Here is a 13,668-nt window from a genome sequence, read left to right as displayed (position 1 = left end):
AAAATAAGGAACCACGAATTGCACACTCCCCCACCCAGAGTGGGCAAAGCTTCCCTAGGAGGTAATATTTGAAGCAGATCTTGAAAGACTTTCACCAGAAGCAGTGGAGGAAGTACATTCAAGACAAAGGAATAGAATGCGCAAAGTCATGGAGAGGGAAAGTACATGCCACACTAGAAATGAGAAGTTGGGGAGGGGGGCTAACACTTAGGGTGAATGGAGTGAGAGGACAGTGAGAAAGGGCATCAGCTGGAGACAGTGCTGTGAAGGGACTGCCTTGTAAATCTCATAAGCAGTTGTCGACTGAAAAAAATGCACAACCTAAAAGTTGAGAGTCATGTTTTATTTGGTGGACAAAACTGAGGACTTAAGCCCAGGACACAGCATCTCAGATAACTCTGAGAGACTGCTCCAAAGAGGCACGGGAGGGAGCCAGGATATATAGGAGTTTTTGCAACAAAGACCAGGTAGTCGGAACATCAGCAGATTACTGTTAATTAAAGAAAACCAGATATATCCTGTGTTTTCTCATCCTGAGTTTCCCTCAGGGCTCACCGTAGTGGTGGCTGTAATATGATGGCTTGGTGGCTGCAACATCCTTTGTTTACTGATACGGCAGGCAATATTTTTCATTTACACAGTGGGGATAAAATTGAAATTAAATACAGAAAAAGAAATTTCTCACAAATGAGGGGGGAGGGGAGCTGTTGAGCAGTAGAATTGATCTACAGAATCTTTTCCTAGACATCTTGGACAAACAGAGCAGATATATAAGCCTGATCATGAAGTCCATTGATAACAAAAGGTATCTTTTGGAAAGCCATGGTGTAACCTGAGCAAGTGTAGAGTGACTTTCCGCAGTCAGACCTGGATTTAGCAGCAGCATGGTCCCAGTGGAGCCTCCATTTCCACATCTGTAATTTGGGAATAATGCCTACCTGGCAGAGGTGTTGTGAAGATTAAGGAGATAAGGTGGGTCTTCCCTGGCGGTCCAGCGGTTAAGACTCCGCACTTGCACTGCAGGGCGCACTGGCACGTCCAAAAAAAAAAAAGAGAGAGAGAGATCAGGCCTGTAAAGGATTTGACCCTTGCCTGGATGGTGGATGCTGAAAGGTGGGATGGTTTTCTGATGTAGATCCTTTACTGTTCAGTTGCTGGTATCATTATCTTGCTACTATATACTGGCTGTTAAGTGGTCGAGTCAGTTAATATGCTAGAGTATGAGTAAAGTCCACAGTGAAGACGTTAGTCACCTGAAGAGTTCGCCACCCCTGCCCCCCCCCCCCCCCCCGCACTGCCACATTAGAGACACGAGGTCACGTTAGTGTGGACCTGGGAGTAAGAGGACAGAACCTCAGGCTGTTTCTCCAGTGCTAGGCTTCGCAGGGTGGCTTTGTTCTCTGTTTGCTTTATCCCATGTATTCCTGAGAAGGCCATGAAGGGAATAAAGAGCTCAGTATTTATAGCTGTTTTCCTAAAAAAGAATATCTTGCCCAGTTCTCATGCAAGGAAGGGATTAAACTTGTTACCCGCATGAAACCAGACGGCTCATGCTAGCTTTGCCCAAACCCCGCCCCTCGGCCAAACTTTCCAAAGAGGGAGGTCCTTCTGAAGAAACGAAAGTGAAATTGAACCGGAGCCATTTCACAAGCTCTGCTCCCTGCCTTCCTGGGCTTGTCCCGGTTCCAGAGGGGCCTCTTGTGTCTTGGAGGCCGACGACCCTCTTTGGGAAGGGTCCCCCTCGGGAGGGTCACGGCGGGCAGACACCGGGACATGCCTCGGGCGTGCCATGGACCCGAGGCAGGTAAGCCGCTGGGGTCAGAGCCCAGAGCGGGCCACCTGCAACTTGCTCGCCCTGGCTCATCTTATACCTCCCTACGCTCCTGTTTTCATGCATGACATATGCGCGTTGTGTGTGTGAGAGAGTGTGAGAGAGAGAGAGAGAGAGAGAGAGAGTGTGTGTGTGTGTGTGTGTGTGTGTGTGTTTTCTTGCCAAGCAAAATTTATGTTCTAGGAATTTAGGAATTTGTATCTTGCTAATTAATTGTGTCGAGCAAGGAAGGTGTGGAAGAGGGTTTGTAGGGAAAATGCATTCCCCTCCCCCCTTCTGAGGAACAAGGCCTGAGCCCAGGTCAAGAGAGTCCCCCTCTGCTTTTCTGCTAGGACCCCATGGCTGCCCACGCCTCCTTTAGCCCCACTTGGACAACATGCTTTACTTTTATCGTCTCTGCTCCTTCTTAACCTGTAGGAGAAAGTTTATAGTGGCTTTATTCATTATCTCCAAAAACTCGTATATCAATATAATGGAAAACTGCTCAGCAAAAAAGGGCAGGAACTATTGCTATATGCAGCAACATGGACAAATTTCAGATTTATGATGCTAAGCAAAAGAAGCTGGACTCAAAAGACTGCATACTGTATGAGTCCATTTAGATGACATTCTGGAAAAAGCAAAGCTAGAGAGAAGACAGATCAGTGGTTGACAGGGGCTGTGTGTGGGGAAAGGAATTGATTGCAAAGTGCATGAGAAAACGTTTTTGGGAAATGCAAATGTTCTACATCTTAATCTGAGTGGTAGTTATAAGGCTGTGTGTGCTTTGAGCCTATATGGTCAAAACTCATAGAATTATACACTGAACAGAGTACATTTTACTATATGTAAATATACCTCGATTTTATACATAAAGTATATGTATACACGTGCATACATATGTGTGTGCATGTGTATATATATTTTTCCTTTCTTTAAAAGGATTAGGGACACCTGACTTACAGGAAAAGCATTTCTTTATGCAAACCAATATATTACCCTTTGGAGCCCATGTGGAAGAGGTGGGGGGCTTGTCTCTTAATCCTAAATATATGAGAATAGATTAAAGTGAAATTTTGCAGAGCAGTGAATGTTAAGTGGCTTGTTACATAGTTTGTATAGTACATAGGCATGAAGTTGGGTGAGTGGAGATGTTGAGGGATTTAGGAATGATCACCATGGAGGTTGGTTTCTCACTTTCTTTGCTCTTACCTGCCAGTGGCTCTCCTCCAAATGGCTGTTCTCAAGTGGTGGTTTGGCTTGGTTTCGCTTTTAGGAGATTTTAGGGGGTATAAAGAAAAAATCAATAATCTCCCTCTAATTTTTCCCTAAAATAACTATTGTTAACAAATTCATGTATCCTTTTGAGTCCTGTGAGCCAGGCACCCACTGTCGGTACGCACATATACCTCAGCCCCAGGTCGGGGTAGGGGGGTTGTGTGCAGCAAGAGGAGAAGAAAAGAGATGGAATTCGTGTCTAGCGATGTCTTGTTCGTGCAGACATTGGCTCAGGATCAGCTTTCTTCAAGGTGCTGCCTTAGGTGCTAGGGATGCAAAGATAGCTGAAGTGTAGTCCTTGTCCCCCAGGGGCTTACTGTCGAGTTGACTGCAGCCCCCCATCAATACTACATGGGGAATATTGAGAGTGGAGAACTGAGTATAATTTCTAGGGCACCTATTTTTTTTTTTTTTTTTTTTTTTTTTTTTTTTGCGATACGCGGGCCTCTCACTGTTGTGGCCTCTCCCATTGCGGAGCACAGGCTCCGGACGCGCAGGCTCAGCGGCCATGGCTCACGGGCCCAGCCGCTCCGTGGCATGTGGGATCCTCCCAGACCGGGGCACGAACCCGTGTCCCCTGCATTGGCAGGCGTACCCTCAACCACTGCGCCACCAGGGAAGCCCCCACCTAATATTTTTAATCACCTTTCAGACACACTACAATCTATATGTGCCATTAAAAAAAATCAGTAGCGGGGACACATAGCTTTTATGAGGCACAAGCCCAGTGTGTCCCCCTTTGCCCGGCAAAGCAATAAAGCTATCCTTTCCTAAAAAAAAAAAAAAAAATCAGTAGCTATGATAAAAGGTAAAGTAAGTGATGTAACAGGTGCTGGATGGGAGTTCAAGGAGAGAAAACTCTCATGGGGGCGGCGGGGGGGGGACGGAAGTCTCCTGAAGAAGGTGGCATTTAGAGAGATCTGTAGTGAGTTATCATAGGTGGCAGTAAGGGGGAAAGCAGGCGCATTGCAGTGGAATGTAGAGGGATGGAGAGATGAGAGGCACTTGTGGTAGCCCATGTGAGAGGTAATGAGGGTCTAGAACTGGAAAAAGACACGTTTAAGAGAAAAGATAGAGGTGGTAGACAAGAGAGGACTTGGCAACTACCTGATGAGGTGTGGGAGATGAGGGAGGGAGGGAGGGAGGCAGGCAGGCAGAAAAGATGACTCAGGTTTCCAGCCTTAATAACTCAGAGGAGAGTGCTGCCATTAACAGTAATAAGAACAGCAGGAGAAGGGGCTGGATTGAGGAAAAAGATTAATTTGGTTCAGAATGTGTGGTGTTTGAGGTAATGGCAGGATATCTAAGGGGACAGACAGATCATCTAGGCATTTGAAAATTCAGGTCTTAAGCTTCAGCACAGGTGGTAGCCAAGCCATTGGAGGAGAATTTTTAAAGAAGACAGCTCCATCCACATTGAGTCAGCGCATGTTTGTTGTACGGAACTGACCACCAAACAGCTGTGAAAACCTAACAGAAGTTAATGAGGAGGAATTTATATGGCCCTATTAGCGTGGTGAGGCGGTATCCTCCTCCAGAACCATTTGGAAGCTTTGGAACAGAAAAAGGGGACAGCGGGCCTTGGGTGGTGAAGGGAACTGACCATGAGATCCAGGCTGAATGAGGAGGTGTGTGAGGCCAGAATGGAGACAAACCAGGAGTGGCTGACCCGCAGCTACAGGGGTGGAGGTAGAAACACAGGGAAGTTGTTGGCTGAGAAGAGCAGGAATCTGCAAACTGCGGGCCTGCAGGCCAAGTGCAGCCTTCCCCTTGGTCTTGTAAAGGAAGTTTTACATTTTGCCTGTGGCTGCTTTTGTGCTAATGTTGAATGCCCCTCCGGCCCTTTACAGAAAAAGTTCACTGACCCTGGAAAATTTTCAGAGTTTGAGGTTGGATAGTAGCCCGGCTCAAGTAACAGTGAGATTGAATGAGGAGCAGCACAAGCCACTTATGTGGCTGAAAGGTGGAGGTGGCCATCATTGGAGCCACACTAAGGAGATGTGCAGCGAGCATGCTGTGAGCTTGACCAGCAAGAGTGCTAAAATCCCCTCATTGTGACGGGGGGGTGGGGGGGGGCAGGGGTTGGGGAGTAGAAGGCTGAAGTTATTGAAGAAAGGGACGCAGCTGCCTGCAGGTCCCTGTAGCCTTCAGGAGAATCAGACAAGGGGAATGTGAGCATAAGGAATCATTGTTCCTAGATATGCAAGCCCGGGGGCCGGGGCAGCAAGGTATTTACTGACACCCCCAGGGTCCCTTTTGTCCTTAGAAAAAAGGCACATGGTTCTCGTCCTTCAGTGTGGTGCCCAGGCTTGGAAGGGACACTGGGCACTTCTACCCAAACCACCAGGCTCCCCTGGCTGTGCGGAGTTGGCACCGTCTCTTCCTGGATACCTCGGCCCTAGCCTCCTACACCCCCTTAGCTACTTCCCAATAGCCGCTTCCACAGCGTGTCTTCAGAACCCGGTTCTGAAGGCCACAAGCTACGCCATCTTCTCTCAGACCGCCACCCGTTTACCAGAACGGCGAGCACTGTGACTCTACACGTCTTGCTTCCTGCTCTTCCATCTCTTCCCTCTGTCGGGTCCACAGGTAGTACTTATGAGGTGGGCGGGCCACCCTAGCTAGGTCACAAGCCCACGTCTCACTTGCCTTCTCAGCTTATTAGGAATCAGGTGTAGCCCTCACACCCACCCCAGGCAGAGGGGAGGGACAGGCTCGCCGCTGCAGTCCCAATTCACTTTCTTTTCCATCTTCTTGTTCTGCAGGGGTGTTGTTCCCTCAACAGATACCAAACCCATCCCGTTCAAGGCTATGAGCACAGCAACCTCAGACACCAGCAGCCAGGGCTGGGATCTTATCCTAATAGTTTCCGGTTCCAGCAAATAGAGTTTCTCAAGGGGCAACTCCCAGAAGCACCCCTAATTGGAAAGCAGGCACCATCACTGCCACTGTTCCTCCCTGGATTCGGGCCAAGGTTTCCAGGACCACCTGCCAGAGGCGGGTACCTTCAGATCCCGGGTGTCCCCAGGGGCCTGCCTCTCAGAAGTCAGGTGCTCCCAAGAGGGTTCCAGCATCCTTCCCTACGTGGCCGGGTTCGGCCATGGAGAGGTGTTGATAGGCTCTCCAGACATTTCCAGGAACTGACTATCAGCCAGGATCAGGAACAAAGGATCTTAGAGCTCTTGGAGGAGCTTGGGGAAGGGAAGGCCACCACAGCGCATGATCTGGCCAGGAAGCTCCAAGCCCAAAAGAAGGAAATCAATCGAGTTTTATACTCTCTGGAAAAGAAGGGTAAGCTGCATCGGGAGGCAGGAACGCCCCCTTTGTGGAGACTTTCAGTTCCGGTTCAGGCTTGGAAACAGCCCAGCCAAGTAGCGAGAGCAGACAGTCCTAGCCAGGGAGCTCCAAGCTCAGACTTCAGTTTGGAAACTGAAGACAGAAGCCTCACCTCTGGCTTGGAAGATCTTCCTGAGCCTCTCGACATGGCTGAGATCAAGGAAAAGATCTGCAATTACCTGTTTAATGTGTTCAACTCCTCTGCCCTGAATTTGGCTAAAAACATTGGCTTCACCAAGGCCCGAGATGTGACTGCTGTGCTGATTGACTTGGAAAGGCAGGGGGACGTCTACAGGCAAGGGACGACCCCTCCCATATGGCATTTGACCGATAAGAAGCGGGAGAGGATACAGCTCAAGAGAAACACAAACAACGTTCCGGAAACCACTCAAGCTGCTATCCAGGAGACCAGAAAAATCTCAGAGCTCCCCACCTGCAACTTACCTGCGTCAGATGCCTCAAACAGCATGGTCACCACAGAAAAAGTGGAGAATGGGCAAGAACCCGTCGTAAAGTTAGAAACTAGGCAAGAGGTCACAGCAGAACCAATAAAACTGAAACCACCTGTTCATGACAATGGCCCCTCCAAAACAGGGTATGTTGACTTTGAAAATGGCCAGTGGGCCACAGATGACATCCCAGATGACTTGAATAGTATCCACGCGGCACCAGGTGAGTTTCGAGCCATCATGGAGATGCCCTCCTTCTACAGTCATGGCTTACCACGGTGTTCACCCTACAAGAAACTGACAGAGTGCCAGCTGAAGAACCCCATCAGTGGCCTGTTAGAGTATGCTCAGTTCGCTAGTCAGACCTGTGAGTTCAACCTGATAGAGCAGAGTGGACCACCCCATGAACCTCGGTAAGAGACCACCCAGGATTTGTGCCTAAGGTTGGGGTCAGGCACTCTTGCTCCTGATGGAGCCTCTGCTGACTCGTGAGCAGTGCCGGTTGGTGGCCCCTGTCTTTTCCCTCTTTTTTTCTGCCTGTGGGCTGAAACACCCCTGTCTGGCCCTTCCTCCACATCTTGAGCAGGGAATGTAGACCTCGGCCCAGCCAAAATCTTGGCTGAGTAAGGGGGAGGTTGGCAGCCTTGGCTCAAATGAAGCTTCTTGGGAGTTGATTAGCTGCCATGCATCAGTGTTATGCCTGCCTCCTAAGGCCAGAGGTAATGAAGACTTGACGCCCTTCCCGCCCCCTTCCATGTGCCATCCTCCCTCCCCCCGAGCTGAGTCCCCCAGGGGGTGCAGGAACAGGTGGGTAGCGGCAGGCTGCACACAGAGAGTAAGGGTGGGTTGTGCTGCTACGTAGCAGCGGGTCCAAACCGCACCTCCCCACCCCCTCCTGCTCAGCTCCCGTAGGGAAAGGATGCTGTAGAGTGCACGGCTGCCTGCCTGTTGAAGGTGGTGGTTCTAATTTTACGCACCGCCTCTGCACAGATGGGTGGGCTAGCACTTGCTGCTGCTCCTAAGCTGTGAAATCAGAAATTACCTCACTCAGACAGCTGGCCCAGCCCTGCACCATAGGCTCTTCCAAGCCAGCGGACAGATTGAGGAAGACAGGTGGGCCCAGGAGCTGCTGCAGGACCTAGCAGAGAGCTGAAACCACTGAAGCTGAGTGACCGCACGCCAGTGAGGCCAGCAGAGAATCCCACTAACCTTTACATTAACCGTAGGCTGGTGTCTGAGGGTAAGGATTCCCAGTGGTGACCCTTCTTATCCTGACTGTCTTCATGACACTGAGATGGCATTGCAGGAGAGCTGTTAAGAAGAGGGGGTGCGTCTGTCCAGAAGCTGACAGGGCCAGGACTGGTGTGCTTCTGTCTGGGGTAGAGACTGGATGGCCGTCATTCTCTTTCTTCTCCCACCATCCCCCTTCCCAGAGTTGGGGAACAGCAGTGGGTTTTGTGGTTAACCTTTCTTTGGACTCCAGCTATAAGAAACATTGATGCCATGCTCAAATATTTCAGAAGACCCGGGAAATAAGAAATTTGACCTACTTTTCTAAATGAAATCCCAGATTGAGCAAAGAGCTGAACAAATATAAAAGCTTGAACAGAGGCGGTCTAAGCTAAGTCCAGGGGCCTAGAACAAATGCTTTTTGGTTCTCTGCATAACAAGGGGAAATTCCTTTCACCTCAGGCATCAGACAAATAGAGCTGTAGGCTGACTCAAAAGAAACCATGAGAGTGGTGTATCTCTGAGGGTCGGTTGGGGACGAAAATAGGCCCCCAAAAGGGGCAGGTATCTGATCCCTGTAGGTGTCTGGGGAGTGTGAGACTGCGCTGTAAGAAGCCTTCGCTTTCCTTAGGAGCTGCCCTTGAGGTGGCCAAGTCTACCACCCTTGCTTTAGGGTAAAGTCTCTTTGGTTGCTAACAAGACTGTAGTGGTGATTAGCTCATCATTTTTTGTACAGACTTGATCTTAATTCATTGCTAAAAGATAGTGGGTTTCCCTTGAGCTAGTTTCCTATCACCTGTGGCTATGTTTGCTCTAATGAGCTTGGAGAGAGAGTCACTGGCTGCTTTGTTTCCAAAAAAGTAGGAACAGGCTGAGCCTCCAAAGGGACAGGAGTCCCTTGGCCTATACTCCATCTCCTTCACAAGTCAACAAGCCCCGTAGTGTAGCAGGAAATTCCAGGGTGAAGATCTCTTTGGAGAGGGCAGAAGGGATGGCCTAGACTAGTGTTCACACATCTAATCACTTTCCATCAAGATTTAAATTCCAAGTTGTCATCAGTGGCCGAGAGTTTCCCCCAGCTGAAGCTGGCAGCAAGAAAGTGGCCAAGCAGGATGCAGCTATGAAAGCCATGACAATTCTGCTTGAGGAAGCTAAAGCCAAAGACAGTGGAAGATCAGAAGAATCATACTGCTGTTCCTCGGAGAAAGAATCAGAGAAGGTAGGTGTCCTGCCCTCTGGGAGGACATCAGTTCACTCTCCAAGTCTGTGAAGTATCAGAACTTCATCTGACCCTCTTGAAACAATCTCAGCCTCCCCAACCCACTGTCTCAGAGTCAGCTTCCCACTCTCCCCTCTACCCTGCCTCACCAGCCCACCTTTCCTCTTCTCATACCCAGCTCCCCTTCTAGTGCCCCCTCCCAACCTAACTGGAATTGCAGAATTTCAGGGTTGAAAGAGGCGTTAAAAATTATTGAATCCAGTCTCCTCTCTTGGCAGATAAGAAATGAGACGAAGAACATTTAAATAACTACTGTTTCCTGCAAGGCCTAGAAAATCCCCACAACCCTCTTCCTTTAGAAAGCCAGCCCCAAACGTGCAGTTGACCAAAAGAAATTCTCCCATCCCCATTCCCTCTGCTGTGATGGAATAGCCAGTGTTTTCTCAGTTTGTGTTTGTGTTTGTTTTTGTTTTTTTGTCTCTCATTTTCTCCAGACTGCAGAGTCCCAGACTACCACCCCTTCAGCAACATCCTTCCTTTCTGGGAAGAACCCCGTCACTACATTGCTTGAGTGTGTGCACAAGTTGGGGAGCTCCTGTGAATTCCGCCTCCTATCCAGAGAAGGCCCTGCCCATGACCCCAAGTACATCTCTTGTATCATGTATCTCTGCTGAGGTTTTCTCAAAAAAGAGAGAGATACATTTTCTTCTTTGCCTCCTCAGAGACAGCAGATTATTTCACTGAGCAATCACTCCTGTTTTCAATATGGAAAACGGGGGGCCTTGAGAGCATGGTTGCTGCTTGTGGAGCAGAGAATCTGGGATTAGGAGTTCAAAGGGCAAAGCAGGGACCAAGCACAAGGGAGATACACGGCTTGGAGGTTACTGGTGGTGGGACTAAAAGGTGCAAGACCTGGGCGTACCTGAGAAGCTCTCTGCTCTGAGGCTCTGCAGACTTACATGTTCAAGAGAAGGGTTCCTGGAGGAGGTGAAATTAGGTTGATGCTTAACAATGTTGAATAGGGGTCAGCCAGGCTAAGAGAGACTGGGGGCAGGAGGAGGGTGAAAGGCACCGGCTCTTCAAGGCAGAAGTGACTGCGTGAGCCAAGGCACAGAGGCGATGTGTGCAAGGAAATTACAAGTCGTAAAGGATGACAACCTGACAAAGGCTAGGTAAAGCTCTTCCATCAAAACTAGTTTAATCCTCTCCTTTCATCTCCTGTCAGGTTCCAGTACTGTGTTGCAATGGGAACCCATACTTTCCCCACTGCCAGTGCCCCCAGCAAGAAGGCGGCAAAGCAGATGGCTGCAGAGGAAGCCATGAAGGCCCTGCAAGGGGAGGCGACCAGCTCAACATCTTCTGATGACCAGGTGGGGCCATCTTCTCAAAAGATACAGGTCATTTTTAGCAACTGAGCGGCTTAGGATTGCCCATGAGTCCCTCAGAGTTTCCGTTAAGTGTTTATGATTCCTCTTTCTCTGGCTGATTCTCCTTCAGCCCGGAAGTATGAACACGGAATCATTTGATAACTTGGAATCGGTGATGCCCAACAAGGTCAGGAGGATTAGCGAGCTCGTCAGATACCTGAACACCAACCCCGTGGGCGGCCTGTTGGAGTATGCCCGCTCCCATGGCTTTGCTGCTGAGTTCAAGTTGGTCGACCAGTCCGGACCTCCTCATGAGCCCAAGTGAGTGTTCCTGTCCTGGCTACAGCCGTGTGTCACAGAGTGGGGACAGCTTATAACCCAGGGAAAGAAAGGATGTGCATTAGCTGTGAATGACAGGAGGGGCATGTTGAGGGAGCCCGGTCCCCAGGGCCTCCGAAAAGACACTAGATCAGCCATCTTGAGAAGACAGCCACTCTTCCAGTGAGCATGAGCCTTTTTAATTTTTTTAAACTTATTTTAATTTTTATATGTACATAGAAAAGCATTCAATCTGATTGAAAAAATGTGCAACGAAAAGTCTCATTTCTATCTCAGACTTCTAGTTTCCCTCACCAGATTCATACACTTATTACCAGTTTCTTGAGTCCTTCTAGAAATTTCCATGCACATATTAGCATGTTTTCCTTTCTCTTTGTTTTTTATTTTATTTATTTATTTATTTTATAAATTTATTTATTTATTTTTGGCTGTGTTGGGTCTTCGTTGCTGCGCATGGGCTTTCTCTAGTTGTGGTGAGCAGGGGCTACTCTTTGTTGTGGTGCGTGGGCTTCTCATTGTCGTGGCTTCTCTTGTTGCGGAGCACAGGCTCTAGGCACACAGGCTTCAGTAGTTATGGCACATGGGCTCAGTAGTTGTGGCTCGTAGGCTCTAGAGCACAGGCTCTCTAGTTGTGGTGCATGGGCTTAGTTGCTCCGTGGCATGTGGGATCTTCCTGGACCAGGGCTTGAACCCGTGTCCCCTGCATTGGCAGGCGGATTCTTAACCACTGCGCCACCAGGGAGGTCCTCTCTTTGTTTTTTAAAGTAAGTATATATCATAATCTTCTGTTCTACCCCTTGACTCCTTTACTTACCAGTGTGTCTTAGAGGTCATTACAGATAAGCATGTATATATCTACCACATAATGCTTCATTGAATAGATACTTACAATTTTTAAATTGCTTTATAAACAAGAGATGTAAAAGGTCTTCTTAAAATGGACACCCAACTACTTACTACCTAGTTTAAGAAGGAAAATGTTATTTCTGTTTGAAGCCCCACCGTGCGTAATTTATTTAACTAACTTCCGGTGACATTCAGGTTGGTTTTGGTCTTACTCTTAGAATCACTCCTGCAGTGAATATCCTTGTACTGTATGTCTTTGCTTACATGTACAAACTTGTCTGTAGTATAAATTTTCAGGAGTGGAATTTCTGGGCCATGAGTTGTGTACATTGGTTTTTAAGGGTTTTTTTTTTTAATAGGTAATAGATTATGCAAAATAAAAAAATATTATTCAAATATAAAAAGCTCATTCTCACTTTGACCCAGCTCTTACCTACACACACACACACACACACACACACACACACACACACACACACACACACACACACACACACACACACACACACACACACACACACACACACACACACACACACACACACACCAACATGTAGTAACTTTACATTATTATACATCCTTCCAGAGTATCTTTATATAAATACAAGCAGTTATATTCCCCCCTTTTGTTACACAGAAGTACATATATGCATTGATTTTTAGCTTGCTTTTTACGCATAAAAGTATTATCTTAGAAAATTTTTCATGTAACTTTATATTCTTTCTATATAACTACAAAATACAGTGTTCCAGTGTACGGCGTTTATCATGATTTATTTAACCAGTCCCTACTGATGAATACTTGGATTGTTTCCAAACTTTTGGTATTATAAAAAAGGCTGCAATAAATAACATGTATATGTGCATTTAAAATTTTGGTAAATTTTGCCAAACTTTCCTCCAGTGAAATTATACCAGTTTCTGCTTCCACCAACGATGTATAAAGAATCTCTTCCTCTACACCTTGAGCATTCTAAAATGCGAAAAATAGTATCTCAATGTAGTGCAAAGACTAGTCTACATTAAGATATTTATTATTATTATTATTATTATTATTATTATTATTTACCACATTAATAGGTCAAAGGAGAAACACCACATGATCATCTCCAGAGATTCCAAAAAGGTGTGTAGTAAAATTCAGCATCCATTCAGATTAAAAAACCAAGCTGTTAAGAAAATAGAAATTATCGAATACATCCTTCACATGATAAAAATACAAGTCTGAAGTCCAAAGTCAGCAGCTTATTTATTACTGTTCCCATTAAAGTCAGTAGGAAGATGTGGATGCCACTGTCATTGTCATTTAATATTCTGGAATTACCAGCTAATGCAGTCAGTTTAGAGAAAGAAGTAAGTGTAAAGAGAGGAAAGGGGAGGTAAAGTTATCATTATTTGCAGATGATATGATAGTATACCTGGAATATTCATGAGAAAGCTGAAGAAATGTTAGAGACAAAGGAGAATTTAGGAGAGCAGGGGACTACAAAGTGATGTATAAGAGTCAAGAACTTGTCTGTATACAGTTAGAAAACGTAGTAGAGAATACCCTATTTGCAACATCAACTAAAAAGATAAGTGACCCAGGCGCATTCCTAATAGGGAATATGTAGGCTCCACATTAAGTAAAATGCCAAAAACCTGGGGACCATCTCCCCTATCCCCTTCACCCCCTTCAGCCAAACCATCCTTAAGTTCTGCTTATTGAACCTACAATTTCTGTCCCAGATCCCTTCCTCCTCTTTCCACCTCCAGTGTCAGCACTCTCAGGTAAGCCACTGTCTTTTCTCACCT

At 47.2% G+C, this 13,668-nt stretch overlaps 1 protein-coding gene across 7 annotated transcripts in view; it reads left to right on the top strand.

Annotated features, from left to right (window-relative positions):
- The window catches only part of ADAR (adenosine deaminase RNA specific), a 41,085-nt gene that overhangs the window by 16,533 nt on the left and 10,884 nt on the right, over positions 1-13,668 (top strand). For 3 of the 7 annotated variants that reach the window (XM_060090639.1, XM_060090638.1, XM_060090634.1), the window contains 5 exons: positions 5,854-7,286; positions 9,139-9,322; positions 9,817-9,965; positions 10,548-10,692; positions 10,820-11,010. In XM_060090639.1, coding sequence (XP_059946622.1) covers positions 6,571-7,286; positions 9,139-9,322; positions 9,817-9,965; positions 10,548-10,692; positions 10,820-11,010 — 1,385 coding nt within the window. In that variant the 5' untranslated portion in view covers positions 5,854-6,570. Of the gene's footprint in view, positions 1-1,642; positions 1,805-5,853; positions 7,287-9,138; positions 9,323-9,816; positions 9,966-10,547; positions 10,693-10,819; positions 11,011-13,668 lie in introns of those variants that run through there. The other 4 variants (XM_060090635.1, XM_060090633.1, XM_060090636.1 and 1 more) reach the window with 3 other exon arrangements.

Source organism: Mesoplodon densirostris, chromosome 2, assembly GCF_025265405.1.
Source record: "Mesoplodon densirostris isolate mMesDen1 chromosome 2, mMesDen1 primary haplotype, whole genome shotgun sequence".
Classification (NCBI taxonomy): Eukaryota; Metazoa; Chordata; class Mammalia; order Artiodactyla; family Ziphiidae; genus Mesoplodon; species Mesoplodon densirostris.
The sequence above is the reverse complement of the archived record's forward strand: the minus strand, read 5'-3'. Positions and strand labels throughout refer to the sequence as shown.